Below are 20,758 nucleotides of genomic sequence, written 5' to 3'. Positions count from 1 at the left end.
ACTTAAGAAAACAACAACAAACTAGCAACCCCCCCGCCCCAAAAATGTAAGTCCAGATCTATGTCTTTGATTAAAGACTTGTTCTGTTCTGCTCTTTAAATGTGAAAGAGCCGGCATTCTTCTCACTAGTGTAACATCAGCTAACCAGCCAAGATGACACCTCAAACAGTTAAGTACACCTTAGCCTCACTACACCAACACTACTTTCAAAAAAGACCACACTGAATATTACAGGAGATCTTGGTGTCCATGGGTTTTCATTGCAGAATCACCCCAGCACTTCTCTGTGGCTCCAGAAACTGATGTCCATTATTCAAGAATTTATGCTTCCACCTGGGCCCTGCTGCCCCAGCTCGACAAATCCACTCTGGGTAGACCCTGATGGGCCTCACTTGACTGGTGGGTTCACCACACCTAGCATCCTGCAGCCTTGCTGAAAACTTAGTTCCTTCTGCTGTTTGACTTCTACTGATTCCATGAATTTGTGAGCAATTTTGTGGACAGCTCAAAGCACAGTGCAAATGCAACGTGGCTTCAGTTCTTTGGTTAAAGAAGAAAATTAGAGTCTCCAACGGCACAATCCCTTTACAGAAGAGAACTGCAGATCTTCTGGTGTTTGAATGTTTCCAACGCTGCTACTTATATAAAAGGCAGGGTCTAGGATCTAAATTCAGGAAACTGAATTTAGTTTGCTTGGGCAATAACAAAGACTACCAAGCATAATTTTGAGTGAATGAACGTGTATTTAGCCAAACTCTGGCAGATTTAATCACAGTCACTTTATAAACGTTGCAGAAATACACAAGCCCAAGCCACCTACTCCTATGTCTCTAGAGAAGATCTCCCACTCAGAGCTCATGGATTCAGAAAAGACTGTCCCTTTCCTCTCCAGAAACTAGAAATAGAAAAGAGAAACTGCAATGGCAAGTTACAAGCTAAGTATTGTGAGATGCTGGTTTCCACAGCAGAGTGGAAGTTTATGTGTAAAATCTCCATCTGAGAGGAAGAAAGTAAAGAATTTCTGTGTATTTAAATTAGCGTGCATGTCTGAGTGAAGGGTGAGGAGAGGGTGATAAATATACAAATACTACAAAGAGCCACCCACGATGGTGTATGCTGTCCCCTCATTTAGCCATCTGACTGGTGAGAAAATAAAAATCGCTGGAGTATTTCTCCACATTATTATATAGATAATATTATATATAAGTAGAGCACTTATACTCCCCAGTAATCCCTTATCATGGCATAGTCTGCGAGCATGGATTCAAAAGAACGAGCAGCATGTATTCCTGCACTGGAATGTGAACAAAATAATACTGCTTGCCCCAGGACTCTTCAGGAAAACAATAAAGAGCGTTCTCACATCTCATTCAAGGGCTCATCAGTTCCTCGTGCTACTTGACAATTTCAGTTTTATGAGCGAAATGAAAGCACTAAGCACAGCTATTCTTCCTATGTCAGAATTCCCAATGATTAACCCTTAGATCTGATGCATGCAGAAGGAAAGGGAAAAATGACTTCATTTTAAAAGTCTGAGTCAGCAAGCTTCATATTGGCTTAGAGCACGCACGAAGTACTGCACAGTGCCTTCCTATCTACAGCTGAAATGAGAAGCACATATATCTGACTCAAAAAAACAGGAAGAAATAAAACTGCTGAATTTAAGCAATAACATAAAAACAAAGCAGCCTGAAAAGGAAAAAACAAAAACAGTAAAAAGATACTAAATCCCTTTGTTCTAGTGGGATAAAAAGAATATCCCATTCCAATTTCAAATGGCTTATTTTCAGCTGAAGTCTTGATTCCCCAGTAAAGAGAAAATTAGTATTTTCAAAGGACCGAGGAAGAAATGATACAACGCCAGGGCCTTTTTTTTTTTTGTTTTTTAGGCATCATTAGGATTCCAGAAAACACTAAAACACGGCCATTTTAGAACACAGCAGCACTATAAGCAAAGGGATTTAACAAGCACAGCACAGTTAGTGGCAAGAAATGCAGCACTCACAGAGGACGAGCAGGGGTTGGCCACTTTTGGACTGCACGGTGGAGAGTAAGTCATCTTCACGAGAACGGGCATCTCATCATCTGACACAGAGTTGGCAGGCTTGTCTTTGACTGTGGCAGTGCTGGCAGAGGGCTGCGTGCTGGGCTCAGGTGACAGAAGCTTTACAGGGACAGACACTGGCATGATGATGGGCGCGAGGCTATCCACCTCTTTAGGCAGCGGCTGCTGTGGTGGTTTCTCTCCTTCATCCTGTACAGACAATTAGAGGCTTTCAGCCCGAGTGAGGGAGGGCTGCTTCTGGATCGATAACTACACAACAGATGCACCGTGGCTGAAAAGAAGCGGCCAGGGTTACGAAACACACAATAGCCTTGCTTCTTGGACTCTGTGTTTGCCTTGAACGAAGTTGGCAGATTACTTGCAACTCCTATACAGGATTTGGCCTCGGTGATAAATAACCACGTTAAGCATCTTTACAGGATCACTTGCAGAATGGGCAATAAACATGTGCCCCCTTTTTTTTTTTTTGTATCTCTATAAAGACAGAATTCCCCATCACCCACCTAAAACCAAAAAGATACAGATGGTGTAACTGTGGTAGCTCTTTGTCTTCCCGTAGTTCTCATCAAGAGAGAATTTTTTAAATATCAGGACACAGAAAAACTGATTGACAGGCAAGTTATTTTTGTTCAGAACAATTTAAACCCACATTTTTCATTTGGTATTTGTTGATACCTATAGAACTAAAACACTCGGGAAGAAAGCTGTCAAAGATTCAACAATCCTGCTCCTTCAATTAAAGCCTGGGAATGCTTCCAATAAACATCCCTTAGTCATCTAAGTAGTCCAAATGAAAATAAGGAAGACTTGATGTTCCTGATATTTCTAATATAATAAACAAACACAAGGGGAAAAATTCAGAAGTTTGTGCCATGACTTTGTAGTGTGTGTAATGTGCAGAGACACAAAAAGGCACAGTTGTTCTGTCCTCCACCACTCTCTCACTTTTAAGCGAGACTTCTGGCCTGTAAATTAGCAGAATTATGTGTATTTCTACTTACACAGGGTGTAACACAAAACAGCGCCAAAGGAGAACAGGTTTTCATAGCAAAGCAAAGCGTGGCAAAGCAAGCAAACATCAACATCGAAAGGATAGAGTCAAATACTGAAGTAAAATGAACTGCTACCTGTTTGAAGTTAGGAGATGCTCGTACTCCTCCATGAGATCTCATGTGACCATTTAGAGCAGGCAAACTCTTAAACTCCTTCAAGCATATTGAACATGTTAGCTTGTTCTTCACATCAGCTCTCTCAGGAAGTGTTTCTCTGTTCTGGCCACTATTGTTTTTTGTTTGTTTGTTTTTGTTTTTAGCATGGAACAGAAAAAGAGACATCAGGTTGGCATGTTCCTTTCATTGCAGAGGAAGCTTTTTTGTTAAGGAAGTCAATAAAATTTTACAGCTAAATGTTTATGAAGCCACACCTAAGCACAGGGTGAGTACTGTGGAATACATAGGTGATAACCTAGATCAGCTGTTCCCAAGATGGGGAGAAGGAAACTTACAAGTAGGAACTCCCTCTAACACGCTTTTATAAGGTGACCTTTGATATGGAAAAGCCAGATACGCTGGGAGATCTATTGTGACAGATCTTCACTTCCCCTCTGTGACAGCACCCAGCGAGTACTTGGATGTAATGCCCCTACTCAGGGCAGACAACAGTGCTGGGGGACACCTCAGCCCTACGGAGGTGAGACCTTAAGAAAAACTGAAGGTTCCTGCTGCTGAAGATAGAAATCTAAATGCCCTTCATCATTGCCCTTCTCTTACAAATGCAACACCGAGTGCAGACTGCTCACCTGCCTGGTTCTTTTTTTGTTCTGTTTTTTTGGGTAAGACAAAGCACTTGATTTTATTGCTAGAAGGGTGTGGAGTGTAAAATCACACAAGCTTATATCCACAAAGCTAAAAAAAGACGTTTCTAGAAGAGTAACATCTATGACCTACCCAGAGTGCCTTCTCCCTCTAAGCTGCAGCACTGCTTTGTATTTCTCATATTTAAAACCACTAACACACAAAAAAATAATACCTTTGTTCTGGTGACAGCGGCTGCAGTCTGCCATCTGACAATTGTACCTGCTATCAAAGGAGGAGAGGGAAAATAAGGGGAAAAAAGCAACAAAGAATTTTTCAGGAAATAGTAATTCATAAATGAACATCCTCACGGCTTTATGCGTGCATTTTGCATATGATTTTACTAATACTACAGGCCTCTGAAGTGAGAGCCTTACATGTACCCAGCACGTCAGTGCCCCCATGAGCATGGCTAGCACAAGTTTTCTTGCACTCACCTGCTGTCCAAAGCCTTCTCTCTGACTCAGCAGTATTACTTTTGGAAACAAGGAGCTAAGACTTCATGCACATTCAGGCCCTCAGGCGTTGAAAAAGGAGCAGGAGCACCTTGCTGTGACCCGGTTCCTCCTCCCCTGAACCCGACCCCGAGCTCCCCGAACCCTCTCAGGAGGGAACTAGCAGCCCGGCAGCAGTAGTTTCATGCTGCTGCCAACCTGGCCTGTAGCCAAGCCAGCGATGCAGACAGCAAAGTCTGTTACCACAGCTCCCCAAATCATCCAAGCAATGCCCACTGCTCACTTCCTAACTTCCCGGCTCTCCCGCAGCTGTTTCATTTCCATACCTGGCTGCTCTTCTACAGAACAAGTTTGTCTGAGCAGGGATCTGAAACATCACCTACCTGAGGCCACCCAGCGCTGGGCGAGTCCTGCTGAGAGCTTTTGTTGTTCAGATGAGCTCCTGAGGGTGGCAAAAGAGTTCGATGAGGGACAGCGTTACCCACAGAGTTGATCTCTGGCCGCACGGGATCCTCTGCTGTCTCTGGCGGCGTGAGGCCGACGTGGGAGTTGAGAGAGGGAGCTCTGCTCTCACTCGGGTATTGCTTCTGCTGGTCGTGCTGCTGCTGCAGCAAACCCTGCGGGTACAAGTGCCTGTACTGCTCGTGGGGGTCCTGGTAGCAATACTGAGGCACCGCTCCCAACTGGATGAGCTGCACAGGGTGACTCGGGTCCTGAGGGTACTGGTGGGGTTCGTGCATAGCCTTTGGATCGGGTTCCCGGTGATACGGAGGAAGCTGCAGTTGCATCTGTTGCTGCTGTTGCTGTAGCTGCTGCATGACAGGTTGTGTTTGGTAATACTGAGCTATTTGCATCGGGCACTGCCTCTGCTGCTGCTGCCGAGTTGGCTGTGGCTGCTGCTGCTGGATCTCCTGTATCGAGAGCCGCTGATGCCCCTGCTGCGGCTGAGCGTAGTATTGAGCCTGCTGCAAGTGCTGCATCTGTTGCGGTAAGAGCTGCTGGGACTGCACCTGCTGGACGTGCGTCTGCCCTTGCTGAAAGGCGGAATGCATCTGCATCTGTGATAAATGCTGCTGGTAGTCGTAGTACAACTGTTGGTGCTGCATGACTTGCATTTGCTGCTTTTGCTGTGTGCTTGCAAAATTCTGGTGCGTTTGCTGTGGCACTGGTTGATATCTTTGTACACTGGAAGTTACAGGCTGTTGCTCAACCGCTGGCTTCTGGGACAGCAGCTGCCTGAGCGCGCTGTCCCCAGAATTATCCACCATCGTAGACTCGGTGTGCAAAACCTGAGCCATGTTGTTGACTTGAATTCTCAGATTTTGGTTAGCAAATACTTGCGTAAAGGAGTCCAATTTATGCAGGACCCCACTGGTAATTTTTTGCGACCGGTTTTCGCTGGGTTGAGAATAAGAATATTGGTATCCATCGTGAGACTCCCCCTGCCCGAGGGGGCTCCACATTGCGCTTTGATTACTCAAATTGTTCCTCGGTGGGACATGGTTTCCTGAGCCAGAGTGCGTCCATGTTTGCCTAGGTGTATCCACTGACCCAAGACTTTTTGAACCTACAGGCAAAGCTATACTGTCTCTTGAATCTTGGGGAAACTGGGGGGAGAGAGGGGACGCCTGGGGAGCATCCATAACAGATGTCCCGTAACTATGGTTTAGCGATGGAAGGGAGTTCATTTGGTGCTGTTGGTAGTACAAGTTCTCATTGCTGTTGGCAGCATGGTTAGTTTTATACAATTGCTGGTCCCCCATTTTTGGTCACTTCTGTTCCAAACTTACAGGCACGCGAACCATTGAAATCTCTATGAACCCTGAGATAGCTAGTGAGGGAGGGGAGGGGAGGGGAAGAGAAGCTAGGATTACTTATAGTTCAGCATGTCCGTGTGCATCACAAGGACTAAGATTTCCTCCAGTCTGTCAGTAATTCCGATCGCAGACTCAGCGTTGCTTCACATCTTCAAAAAATGGACCACCGCGCAAATCCTATACAGACCGGTAACAGGTTCAGCGCGCCAGGCACCTGTGGGGTAAGAGAAAGGCAGGGTAAGTGCTGGCTTTCCACATAAACTGTTCTCATTATTGCCTCAAAGCAAACTGTAGAATCTCCTGGTTCAAAATACATAATCATATGCAAAATTGTAGCAGCTGGGCTATTCCAGAGCAGTTAAGATTACTTCATCTCATCCCATTATCCTGCTTCTTCTCTAGTTCTCTGACAAAATCATTCTGCCAGACCCATAAAGGCCCATTCTTCTAAACCAAGAGTTATTTCTTCCTGAAGTATATGAACATTGAAGCCATAGCTGGCCACATATTGCTCTCTTGTGACTAGCTTTAGCCAGGCAGTTAACTATCGAGCCAAATCACCTTTTCTAGCATTACAGCTTTCTTGTCAGAAGCAACACATCCATTTTCTAACATAAATTAACAGACGCCTCCACACAGGCCTGAAAAGACAGGTAAAAGAAAACCAGGGCTTTGCACAAAGCTGACAGTACTCAGATTATCAGCATCTAAAAGGACATACAAAAAAAAAAAAAAATTAATTGCCATCCAGGATTTGCACAGAGCCTTCCATAGCTTCTCACAACTTCCATGGTACCTGGAAGAAGCATCCACCAGCAGAATGAAAACAAAGCATCACTGAAGAGTAGGATGCAAGACTAATGCTCATTGCTGTGACAAAACAAACAAACAAATCCCTGAAACAAATAAACAAAACAAAACAAAAAAATCACAAGCACAGTTACCCAAATGCAGCTGTGCTTGCAAGCTTTCTTTGCTCATCTGTTTGGAATCTGATCAATGCTAAGAGCAAGTAAGTCCTTGGAAATCTGTTATGGTCACTCACCTTACATCAGGAACGCTGAATTCCAGCCTCTCTCCTCCTCTCTTACCCTTCTTCAGTTTGCATTATTTTAACAGACTAATTCATGCTAAATGCAACCATTTATCTTTCTCACCACACAAACTGCAATTCAAAGCCACGCTTCACTGGTGCCTGTACCGCTTTCAATGAATAGCACAACAAGAAAAATACTGTCACGTTACAAGGTTGTTTCCCTACCCCTCAACACGAAGCGATCACTGTGTCTACAATCATCCCCAGGCAAGGAGGCACAATGTGCCTGCACACACGAGTACGTTTCAACACAAACCATGATTCTGAACTTGAACAAGAACGCAACGATCTTAGACCACAACTTCAACCCTGCCCTTTCACATCTGCCTTTCTACACGTAACGCTTTCCATCAAAGGCTCCTTTGTACCGATGTCCTTACCTTTTTAACTTAAGAGAATCCTTGATCTGGATGAATAAACGTGAAGCCACGGATAAAGACAATTTTAACCATTGCCAGATGCATATTAACGAGTCCTGTGCTAGCGACAGCAAATAAGAGCAATATATAGCTGCGGGCACAAAACCCCTTTTCCGTTGTAGCGTAATGTATGACAGAAAACCATAGCTCCCAACGAAGAAGGCTTGCAGTGCGTACAGTTTTTGTGTACACCATCTGTAACCATTAGTATGTAACTTTTTCACGTGACTAATAATGGCAGAGAATAATTGCAAGCTTATTTCCCCTTCCAGAAATATGCACCGCTTCGGATTTGCCCTGCACACGCTCCCTTCCAGATTTTTATAGATGGACAATTAAAAAAGATAGGAGTCAACAATGAACGGTCAGCCTGCCAACAAGATTTTTTTTTAGCCACAACCCAACTTCAAAGACGTCCTATTAAAAGTTACGAAGAGAAACTAAACAAAGCCTGCACAAAGCATTCAAAGGGCACAAAAATAAACACTGTCTGCTATTTCACACTGAAAGGCCATCAACTTTTAGAGGAAGAGGGGATCCTCCACAGGAATATGCATCTCCTTTCATGCCTGCCAAGTTCCGAAAGCTCAGCTGGGACTCTGAGCATCTGTCTCTGAGAACAGGGCACGAGTGGACCTGTCTAGATACCTTTTGCACAGGTTGTATGTCCTGTGTTCACTTCTTGATGGTATTACAGTTTATACTGAGTTCTTCCAGTTTTAGCCATTCTTTTTACAGTTCATGTGACGCGACAAGCATTAATCAAAGGACGAGACCTAACAGTGACACAAGCCAATGAAGGAGAGTAAGGATCTTCAGGAGATAATTAAAAGACCACAAGAGCTTCAGGGCTAGGGCTGTAGGAGCACTGACTCCTAAAGCAGCAAACAACATGATTTAGCTATAAAAATGACCCAAGCAGCCTGGCAGGGCCCTGAACCTCTACCACAGGCAGGAGCACCACGCTGGCAGATGCCACCGCCAGCAGCCACGGCGGCTTTGTGGGCAGCTGTTTGAAAGCACACCAAACTCCACTCACGGCACTCCTTCACCTGGGGGTTTACCGCTCCCAGTTCTCCATGTACTGGTCAAGGTGTTCATGTCTGAGGCACAAGCAGTAACAAACCAGACACTGAGATATCAGAATTGGTTTTAGTACCTAACAGGCTTAAATTCAAGGGCACGATGCTATATGCTGAGAATCTGCAATCAGCTTTAACAAGATGCCAACAGAATACGTTGTTTGCTGGATTAAAACTTAATAAGGAGTATTCCAATGCTGTACGAAACATCATTAAGGCTGTAGGAGCACAAACGTTAGTCTCTAGCCAAGTGAGAAGCTATTGGCAGTGTACTGAATGATTTCTATTTCTTCCAGTGACAGGAAGAAGATTTTTTTTCCTCCTTTTTGTTAAGCACTCACTTTTAAACACCTCTAATTGCCACTTATCACAACAACAACTTACTACTAAACGGTTAAATCAAACAACTCAACTTCTGAAAGCAGCAGGAGTTTTAAAGCAAGACTGGTTCTGCAGTTGTACGTTCCTTTTCTTTCCAACAGCCACTTACGCTACTTGGCCTATTACATTTCTGACATTGCAGATCTATCCCAATTACGCAATCATTACAAAGAAACATGAAAACAAACGCAAAAGGACAGAAACATTTCTGCAGACTGCCTAGAAAGAGAAATACCCTATTTAATATTATGGATGGAATCTGGACTCAAACTAATGGAAGCTCAATTGATTTCAGCAGAGACAAGGTTTCACTCCAACTCTTTTCTCATCGTTTCAGTGTGGTCCCTGTAAGCTGCACAGCCTGAAAGCCACAGACATGCTAAGCTTGCCGAAATGCCTTTACACACTCCGACTGTCTCCCTCTTCAAAACACAGGCAACTCTGAGGCAATAGAAATAATAGTTGCTCCTGGAAGCGCGCCATAATTTAATTCTGGTATACAGAAAATGGAAGAATATTCTGATGTTATCAGTCTTCAATAAAGATGATCCGATTTTACATCCTTCATAAATTATATCACTGGAGAGACAGAAAATCTTGGAGAAAAAGGCAGGCAGCAAAAAGGGGATGGTAATTTTAACATATTAAAAAATAATAAAAAAATAAAAAATAAAAGCTCTATCACACAACACAGAACCTGAGATTTGCAGAAAATTTCAACTCTAGTATACAACAGATCAAGTCACGGTCATATTTTTCAACTCCCTGAACCCAGCACAAATTTCAGAGCAAGACATCCACACCAAATAAGTCAGTGCTCGCAAGTTGTGCTGGGTGTGGGCTGCAAAAACAGGACCGAATGCCAGCCGACTCCAGTTTCAGAACAAAGTTAACGGAGAGGGATAACAAAAGACTGTAGGCAAGCACACGCTGAAGGAAGCAGACTCATTAATAGGCTGTCAAATTATTATGGCACTGATCTAAGCCGTCTCAGTATGCTGCATGGCTGCAAATCAAAATGGAATTGGATCCTATAGTTTCAACTGATTTCAAAAGTTTCAGCAATGACTTTACTCAAAAAATCTACATGCCATTATAGATGAGCTACCAGTTAGCCCGAAAAAGGAAGACTAGATAAGAAAGCAGAAGCAAAAACACACACACACACACCAAAACAAAACAAAACAAAACAACAACAACAAAAAGCCACAACCAAACAACCAGAAAAACACCAACCAACCAACCATTTTTCCACATTCAACTGGCTTCTGCAGGACAGAGCAGTTGCAGCTACTCGCAAGCAATAGCATTAGCAGATGCTAATTTGCACAGTGCTGCCAGGGACTGTAACACATCAGTTGAAGTAAGTTTACCATTTTCAGCAATCTAAACAGTTTTGTTTTGCTTTGTTGGGTGGTTGTTTGTTCTGCTTCTTATTTGATTGTTTTTTGGTTTGTGTTCTGTTTGTATTTTTTTAACTCAAGGCATGCCTGCCTGGAGAAATGCCTCACTACTTTTTGTTCTTCCAACACCAGAGACATGTTTTAATGACACCTTATTGCCCTTTAGTCAGACAGGTTGAGAGAGGGCTTTCTCAGGTGGCTGGCTTTTTGCTACTAGAACATAAGCTTCATTTTTACCATGAGTAAGTCAAAATCCAATACCAGAAGGTCTCTGTTCCCTTCCTTCCTTTCTTCCATTTTTTTTCCTACCATTTAGTTTCAGTAGAAACAAAACAGGATTTATCTTACTCAATTTTAGCTTTTATACCGGAATGTTTTTACTGGCTTGCTTTGTAACTCAGAACTGAGAGATGATCTGCTGTGTTGTTCCTAAATCCAGCCAGCCATCACTCACATCATCTCTCTCTCTCTCCGATTCCCTTTAGGACAGAGACAAGTAAGTACACAGCAGATCCTTCCCTGATACACTCTCTTTTGCCAACACTGACAGCACCGGGAGTCCCTGACACCTGAGCTAGCTGTAATCCATCCTTTAAGTAAACGATAGCACAGACAGGCATGATTCTCAGCTGGGCACTACTGACATAAAACCACCACTAAGAACCCACCAAAGAGAGCATCTTTAAAACCCCCAGGAGAGATCTATGTGAGATGGGACACAGCTGTGTTTCCCAAAGCCAGCTTCCAGGAACAGAGCTGGCTCTATCTCTACGTCTTCAGAAGCCTTAACTCAGCTGGGTGGCTGAGAATCACAGCAATGGGAGAGGGAGAGCGGTATGTTTCAGAGATGCCTGTGCTCTCGCAGGCTGCTGAGATACCAGGTTTGCTTCCATAGCTCTCTGTTTAGCTACAGTTCAAGACCCAGCTCGAGTTTTTTGGCAAAGGAAATAAGCATGTGAGAAAAGAGGCACAGAACCCAAACAGAACAAATACTTTCTAATGCCAGGCAACGTAGTTGGGAGAACTAGCAGAGAGAAAAGGAGATAGGGAGGTGGGAAGATAGTAACTCAAAGATCTACCTTTTTCCTACAGAACTTCTGAGGATGCGTTGAATTTAACATAAAGAGAGGCAAAGACTGGAAATAAGGGTGAAAAGATGCAGGATGGTAGCTATTTTAGTTAGAACAAGCAGCAAAATAGCAATGTGGATTTCAAGGGCCACCAACAATTTATATAGCTATCTCAAGGACAAATACTTCATGCTGAAAACCTTTTAATCCCAGTCCTGGATAAAACTATCTGTATGTTTTGTATTGCACTTCATTTCTATCTTTGAATGGTAGAGGTCTCAAATCCATGCCCCATATCTGCATACAAACCCAAAAGATGGAGTTGTTAGGCAAAAGCACCACCACAAAAACACTCTCGCATAGGAGAGCATACAGGAATAAAATAATTGCAAAAGCAAAAAGAAGATGGAAAGGAACCAAAATATTTAGTACACTGGTTTTATAGAAAGCATAGCAGGAAAGCTAAACACTCAGAATGGAAGAGGAAAAACAGATTAGCTGCTTTTTACTATTAACACTGGTAATTCTTCAACAGTTGCACAAATCCTTCAAAAATGATCATTCCCTTTGCAGCTGAGCTCCTTCTGCAGTGCAGTTGGAAAGGCTGGAGAGTCTCATGTGGCTGCACATTTGAGCTGTTCCCATTTCCACTCTTAAGAGAAACGAGAATGTCCTAATTCACTTTAATAAAGAACACATTGGACTTGGGGGAGGGGAAAGAAACAACGGCATTGGGAGGGGAACCAAGCAATTTCTCCACTTCAATAAAGTTTAAAAAACAAACAACAAAAAAACAGCAAAAACAACAGTTGATCATCACAGGAAAGTCTGATAAAGGGGGAGGAGAGAGGAAGACAAACAAGCAGAAACATTTTCCTCTTCTTTTGATCTAAGTTATAAGTAGAAAATGCATTCTGAGGCACTGGTAATTTAATGAAAACTTTTTTTCCTAAAACTAACAGAATTCTTGTTATTCAAGAAGAGGAGGCTGCTTCCTAAATAAAGCCATTAACTCAATTTAGTTTAAGGGAGATACAGTTCCACGAGTCCCATAGAAATGAGGAAGGCTGCTTCAGCACCCCGATCATCTTTGTTGTCAGTTAAGCAACGTTACGGTATCAAGGTACATCGAAGGTTTTGCAGAACTGTGACTGAAGCAAGCATAGCATTATTTCATAAAAATGGCAAATGTTAAATGATGTGCAAATATAGAATGATAAAATAAAAATATATATATAAAACCTTGACTGAGGCCAGAAGGGCATTTGAATTGCATATCCCAAGACTAAGTGACTAAAAAGCTTACAGAAGACAGGATTTATTAAAGGGGCTGATCACCTCTGATAAAAACACAATGTTTTTTAATATTCACCAATACATCATTGTATATTTGATCAAAGCTGAAGATGTCTATGAAACTTTATTTGAAATGTCTTCAGCCAATCCAGGTTTACTGGCTACATATGTATAAGAAATTGTAGCACCTTCTGCTGAGTCTTACATCAAGGGCAATACTTCCACATGCTTCCTCAAAGATGAACATGCCCTGTGATCCAAATTGCCCTCTATTTCATTCTTCAGTTTACTTGTGTTACCTAATTGAGCAATTTGTTTTTCCTCAGCAAGACCCTAGGTCTGCGGACCTGACAAGATCCCAGCATGGAGATCAGAGGGAGAGATAGGTTAGGCTTTGCCTACCGCCAGACATGGGTACATTACAATCTCTAGTCACTACTGTTGATTCGATTAATTTGTTGATTGAATTGGGAGGGGGGAATTTTTATACCTTTCCACTCCAACATCAATCCATCAGCTCCTGTTCCAGCCTCAGCAGTTGGAAAACAGTATTTTAGGATAAGGTGAGCACCCTCATAATGCACTTTGCCAATTTCTTACTGACCTCTACAGTGTTTATGTTCTGATGCTTGTAAGGTGATTGCCTTTTTCTGTGACTTTAAATGCTGTGAAGCAGTCAGAGAACATATGCTGGGATTTGCAAAAGTAGGCAAGAAGGAAGACAAACAGTTAGGGAAAAAAAAAAAAAAAAAGGGCAGGAGTAGCATGTGGGAAATAGCATATGGCTAAGCTTTCAATAGGCAGGGAACAGCTATTTTGATTCAGTGTCTCCCCCAAAGGAAATCAAATTTTCATAAATGCAGCTGCAGGACCCTCTGAAAAGTACCTCTAAAATACATCATGTTGGTACCTAGCAATGGGACGAGATAAAATTGCGTAGCTATGCTGAACTGAGCACCACAGATTCACTTCTTTTAATTAAGGTCAGGTCGACTTTACTTGCACCAGACAATAAAGCCAAGTTAGGCCTTTAAGGCCTTTAAGAAAGATGTAAAAGCACGGGGATCACCTGTGCCATACATACTGAGGTACATAAAACAGCGTTTCACAGGAAAAAGCCAGCATACAATTAGCCATATTTGAGAAGTCCATCAATAAAGCTACAGAGACTCAGAACTGCAAAGTTTGGGAAATGGTCAAAAAGCACCAAGCCTCGTTAAACAAGCAAGCCTAATAGAAAGTGGACTTGTGATGTTGCAACATTACCTGATTTTTGATTATTTGTGACACTACTGTATCTTGCTGTGCCGTCTCCTCCATAACATTTCATGCTGCTTTCATTCTGTGATTTCAAAGTGATGTATCTAAACATAAAACAAAAGAATGGAAATTCATTTTTTTTCCTGCATGGTTAACTTACAAAATATCACCAGCTCACCCCAAACCATCAGCAGACCTGCAAGAACGAGCATCCTATTGTTAACAACCAAATATTAACTTCTATTCATTATAGTATCTTCATACTACTCTGTTCTTCAATTCATTACTGTAGAAGACATCTATCAGCATGGTAATTCCCTTAAAAAACAGTAAAGTACCTATTTTTTCATATTGATAGCAAGGGATTGCTTTGTTGTCAAATCTCTGGGATTAATACATTCATGGTCCTTCAAACTACAGACTGAAATAAGAGAAAATTCATCTTTTCTTCTTACTCTGCTTGGTGCCTACCGCAAAAATGAAGAACGGGTTACATTGACGCAATAAATAAAACGACGTTGTGTCTCTACTGCAGAAACTGTAAAGACTTCACAGCATCTTACGGTTCCTTGACAGAAGCCAAGGGCATGCTGGATGCTCTCACGGAGAGGAGACCTCGCTGGCCCACAGCTTGCAACCCAGATGATGAGTGTGACACAAACAAGAGAAGGTGCAGCATTCAGGAAGGGAGGGATTAATGAAAGTCAAAGGTGTGGGAGATACAATCAGGTTGTCACCCAGTTCAGAAGAGATATCTAGATGAGGCATCTTCAATTACTTAAATGAAAGCAACTTATTTGTTTTGTAGGTGCTGCTGCCAAGACGGCTTTTAGGGAAGGCCCTGAACGAGGCCAGCCTGGAAGCCGAAGATGCGATTTCACTGCTCACTGCTGTCAGAGGGAAACTTTCCATTCACATCAGGCCCTGCTAGTAGGTTTTGGAAAATCACTCAAGCCATAAGAGGTAGCCATATCAACAATGGCTCACAGGAGAAGGGCACAGGTGACCCCATGAGCTCAACCAGCATTTTCCTCCTCGAGGCCACTGGCTGCTTGTCACCTTTGCGTGAGATACGCCTCCTGAAGGTGCTCTCTGAAGATCTTTGGTGACGGGTCCCAGGCACTGTGACACGACTGCATGCAGGAAGAAGCAAAACCCACAGAAGCAGCAGGTCATTCCCTCAACTCCCGCCGCAGGGGAAACCAACCCAAATGGCTCCCTCACTCGGCACAGTACAACCTCTGTGTCCCACCACAAGCTCCCCCAAAGCCAAAGGAAACAGGGGGTTCACAGCACAACCCCTACACATCTGACCAAAACACACACTGCAGGAGGTAACAGAGCTCATCGTGAAGCCTCACCAGCCCCCAAGGTGTTGCTTTTACAGAACCCCTCAGCTGACAGTAAATGCTGAGAGCCTCGCACTTTATATGGATTTATTTATATGGATACATGGATTTTCTTGGAGACAAGTGAGTTTTCACATACAAAGTTATAGATTCACAGTACTTACAATTTGTGCATGCCCGTATCTCTTTATGAATGTGAGCTGAAAGACTATGTATGTCCCAGAAAGTACACCATTCGTTACCTGCTTGCATCCTATCTGCTGAGGGCTTTTCTCAAGGAATCCCACCTTTTCAGTGTAACATCTTTAATAAATCTGCTTGTATTTTGAAATAAGACTGTTTTTATAAAGCTGCATCTACTTTATGTTTTGTCCAACTTCTTTTTTTATACTGGTCTTCAACACCTGTAGATGCACGATGAGTCTCAAAGAGGACTGACTACTATTGCCTGTGTTTGCAACAGGAATTATTCGGAAGTGTTTGGAAAACCCAAGGTTAACTTTAGTGGAGACAAAAGGGAAAGCTTTTTTTTTTTACAGTTCAACACAGCTGTTTGGAACTTGCCAAGATCTGTTTAAACATCATTAAAAAATAACTACTATATCATAAGCAGTGACCATAGTCACAGTACACGCTTCAGCTTGCTTTTTAGTTTATCCATCTGCTCTGGAACAACGAGCACTTGTACTGAACCTAAAAATGACAAAGTGTTCTGCAGACAGACCATCCCTGGCAGCTTCCTACGGAGACCAGCTCTACGGACAGTGGGAAAAGCAACAACAGGAATGCTCAAGCAAACCCTTTCCTTTTTTTTTTTTTCCTTTTGGTTTCTTTTCCCACTACACCCCCTTTTTGCTCATTTATGTTCATTATGTTCATTTATGCCGCTGAGTCACTCACATTCATCAGCAGAGCTACAAGAATACCCACACGCAGTTGTATTTAAATTAGCAGGCACGTGCAAAGCTCTTCTGCATAACACCACAGGTAAAGAACAAAACTTTGGACGTTTCAGAGCCAGAAATAGTGAACTAATGACTGATAAATATTAAAAATAGTCCCAATATTAATTAATGCAGGACCAAACCAAACAAATACACAAATAACGTTTTAATTCCTTGACAATAGCTTTCATTAAATTTTCATCATCTTGTTTTTGAAGTTCTGATTAAAAAGCAGTCTAAATTAGTATTCCTTCAACATATTCTTCAGTTTTGTTCCTATCCCAGCCCCTAGATGCCAGCTATAACCTAAGCACAGTAAGGAGAAGAGAAGCAAAGTCTTCAGCAACGTTTACAAATGAAGAGCTAAGTCAGAGATCAGCTATCCCATACACACAATATAAATTCTCATTCTTCTCTCTTCATTAGGATTGATGACATTGCTGAAAAATAAGGAGCTCTTAATACCTTTTATGGGAATGTAAAGCACCAACGAATTAGCACAGAGAGAATGAAACTAAATCAATTTTTCATCTCAAGATAGTAATGAAGGCAATTTCTTGAACCTGACTACGCTTATAACATATTGATCAGCAAACCTCCGCACTGAAAGCTAAGCTAGGTATTTTCCAGGGATAAAATGGAAGATGGCAGTAAACTGTAGACAAAACACCAAAGGACAGGGAGCTACCCGCACTTAGACCAGCCATGTTAAACCCCAGAAACCCAAAGCTTCCACCTACCTGCAAGTTACTGAGAAACATCACAAGAAGACAACTAACAAGGGCTAAATCAGTGGGTGCTAAATCCTTTGCCCAGCAGATTTAAGGAGAAGCAGAAAGACACACAGGTTATCTAGAAGGGATCACACAAGCGCCAGCCAACTCCTTGCAGCAGTGCCCTGTGGTGGCAGCTCAGGGCCGTCATTTTTGCTGCAAACCTTCACTCTCCTCAGATATACGCCGCAAGAGCCTTAAGAGAGATCTTCCAGTCTGCTGTGACTACACAGTGCTCCAAGACGTTGGTCCCCTCCTGAACTTCTGCTGCTGCTTTGAGGCCCAACAGCATGTTAGGACAAGATGAAGCTCCATCCAGAAGACACAACGCAGTCCCACCACGATGAGCAGTGGCACCAAGGCAAAGCCAGGCAAATACGCTGCAATCTACTCGTCTTTGTCCAGCACAGGCCACGTGCTTCCAAAAGTAACACTACAACTGCAATTGCATGGCAGATTTTAGACATTAAAAGAGCAAGACAGATCAAAGATGAGGGTACACATACCCTCTAACAAAGTAAAATGAGTCTAACAACATTGGACACATAACCTTGACAACAACAATATTTACTTGAATATGATGGACTTTTATATCATTTGACATTAGGAACTTAACTGACGTGCAATTAGGAACTCAGATTCCCCACATACCATCAGAGCATCCAAAGTGTGACCCTACAAGAACACAAGTCATTTGTAATTCTCTTCTCCTCCTGCCCAGTAGCAGCCAAACTAACTGTACAGATACCAGCTGATAACCTTCCCGCAAGTTGAACAAACCTCTTCTAACCCAACGAGACACAAGAGTTTTCTCCATGTTTTTAAAAATTAAAAAATAATTTGCCATTATTTCTGTTACAAGGGTGACCAAGAGCATCCTTTTATCTGAATTGGCCCATCACAATTAAACAGTATTTAAATTATTGTTTGGAAGGGAAATTAAGCCACCTCACCTTAAGGTTAGAAATATAAGAACAACAACTGAGTACATAGCTGTAACAACTAATACCAACAAAGACAACAATATCAAGTGGCAAAACCAGCAACAAAATGTTAAAAGTACCAGAACTCTTGTCATTGATTGTGTACCATTACATTGGCTCACTTAATTACTGCAGGAGAGCACAGTCTCTATTCTAGTCCACATTCAGCTTTCTGGCTGCACCTTATTTCCTAGAAAAGCCCTCTAGAAATTCAAATTCTCTTCTGAGGACAGGATTCTTCATGCATGAATTTTTTTTTTTTTTGGACATGCTCATTTCTACGACTTCTAAATGCTCCAACAATACTGCATTACATTTATTTCCACAGCAAATCTCTTAGACAAATGGCACATCTTACAGATGAGATGCTATAGTACCGACAGTTATGAATTCCAAAACCGAGTAGTTTTTTACATGTAGGATCCAGCACTTCAGATAACAGATACTGTACAACACTAGATTATATTCACTAGATTATGTATCAAGCGGTTTTGATTTGAACTTGAGGCATTGAATTAGATGCTTCCCAGTCACACAAAACAAACAGGTGACCAAGTTGAAACCTGGGAAGAGACCACCACAGATGTAGCTGATGACTGCCCAGGAGATGCCCACTTTCAATGACCACCACAGACAGCTGCTCTATGGCACTGGCCCAGTTCCCTTGGGCAGGGTTCAGCTCATCCTGTCCAGGAGAAAATATTCTTTACTGCCATTTCTTGCATCTATCATTACATAGCTTCAAACAACTGCTGCAAATGAACTGGAGATCCAGCACAGCTTTCTTCTACATAAGTTTAATCTGTCTTCTCAGCAAGTCCATCATATGTACCAAGCTGGGCAGGAACGTTGTAAGGAAAAAAAACAACGCAGTTTGCAGATTCCTCAAAAAGTGCATTTACGTAGAACAAGTCTGAAATGACATTATAAAAGCGTATTCTCATTCTGGTGTTGCATCTTGAGACTGTCTTAATATCTTCTTACCTGTGCGGTGTCACGTAAAAAGAATATTCCATTACGAGGTATTGTCTAAAAGTTGTAACGGTTCTTCAGTCTGTAACACGGCCTCAACACAGACCAGTCAAGGTGAACAAAATAAAATTATACCAGTAATAGGCTGTCATCTGCTGGGGGAAGGAACGCTGGAACAATGCTCTCGCGTTTGACAGGCATTTGCTGACAGCAGAATCTCAGATCCTGACACTCCTGTTCCCATCCCCTCCTTGGATGTGTGTTTCAGTAGGCAGAGGATCACCTGCCCATTTCTACAGTTCCTGTGCTCGGCTGCTTCCTTCCTTCCCCTCCATTCCCCAGTCCTTTCTGCAAAAGTGATCCCGCGCCCAAGGTCCATGTTCTTCCTCCTCAGAGCAGGATTCACTCCTCCAGCACACAGCCAGGCTGCCCTCCTCAGCCTCATCTCAGCTCCCTTCTGTCCAGCTTCCTTCTGGTCCACAAAGCACACCTCCTCCAGCACACTCATTTCTTCTCTTCTCCACAGGCCAAAAACCCACAAAAGCTCAGAAAGGCTGTGAAGGAATCCAAGTGCCATCATCATATTGGTAAGGTAAAGACCATGAGAAATACCTAGTACCTAAATCCAAAATGCCTAGTACAAAAATACCTAGCACTCTCATGCTTGTTTCGCCCAAGTCTCCTTTGTCTCCTAGAAAGGACGGCGGACACTCGCTCTCCATGCCTTTCTTCTTGACATTCATGATTTTTGCAGGTCTCCTAGTCAAACACGTTCCAGACTGAGGGCTCCTACTAGGTTTTGTGACTCCATACTTTAGATTTTCCTTCTTTACAATGTTTTGTGGAGTGGGGGAGGTGAGAGGCAAGGTGAGGAGGTACCAGAACCTCACACGGTATTTAAGACAGGTGAACATCACACATTTACACAGAGGCACAATTATGCTTCCTGTTTTGTTTTCTATTCCTCCACAAACGAGTCCTGACACTCATTTTGCTGATAATTACACTGCCATTTGTACAGAACTGTTTTAAGTACAGTTCTCCGGAGCAGTAACACCTGGTGCAGAATTCATCACAGTGTACGGAGAGCTGTGACCCCCCCTTCCTCCCACATGCATTACTTTCATTTATCTACGAGCAATTTCCTCTGGCATTTTATCATCCAATCACTCAGTACAAGGAGTTCTCCCGCAACACATTTCTGTCAGCCCTTCTTTTCGTTATTCTTAATACCCTAAGCCTACACTCTTGCGAAGATTTCAGTTCCTTACTTAAACTACGAGGCGACTGAAACTGTTCAAACAAATCATCGCCAAGAACGATGTCAGTAAACAACCCCGCTTCCCTGAAAAACCCTTAAACTACACTTTCCCTTAGCAAAATTACTGGAAAAGAACCACTCTCCTAAATGAAATTCCCCCATCGCTCAAAATAAAAGAGACATCATCCAGCAGGCACTCCCTGTAACAAGCCTTAGCCCTCGTTCTTTCGATTTGACAAAGTCAAGAGCCCGACAACCGGAGGCCTGGAGCTATCACGC

General features: G+C 42.7%; 1 protein-coding gene across 6 annotated transcripts in view; it reads right to left on the bottom strand.

The window, feature by feature from the left end:
• TRERF1 (transcriptional regulating factor 1) overlaps positions 1–20,758 on the bottom strand; it is a 101,145-nt gene that overhangs the window by 18,550 nt on the left and 61,837 nt on the right. For 3 of the 6 annotated variants that reach the window (XM_035321569.1, XM_035321571.1, XM_035321570.1), the window contains exons 3-7: positions 14,204–14,301; positions 4,757–6,404; positions 4,094–4,143; positions 3,193–3,343; positions 2,006–2,254 (exon numbers count right to left, since the gene is read on the bottom strand). In XM_035321569.1, the coding sequence (XP_035177460.1) occupies positions 2,006–2,254; positions 3,193–3,343; positions 4,094–4,143; positions 4,757–6,136 (1,830 nt within the window). In that variant the 5' untranslated portion in view covers positions 6,137–6,404; positions 14,204–14,301. The remainder of the gene's footprint in view (positions 1–2,005; positions 2,255–3,192; positions 3,344–4,093; positions 4,144–4,756; positions 6,405–14,203; positions 14,302–20,758) is intronic. The other 3 variants (XM_035321572.1, XM_035321573.1, XM_035321574.1) reach the window with 3 other exon arrangements.

Source organism: Oxyura jamaicensis, chromosome 3, assembly GCF_011077185.1.
Source record: "Oxyura jamaicensis isolate SHBP4307 breed ruddy duck chromosome 3, BPBGC_Ojam_1.0, whole genome shotgun sequence".
NCBI lineage: Eukaryota > Metazoa > Chordata > Aves > Anseriformes > Anatidae > Oxyura > Oxyura jamaicensis.
The sequence above is the reverse complement of the archived record's forward strand: the minus strand, read 5'-3'. Positions and strand labels throughout refer to the sequence as shown.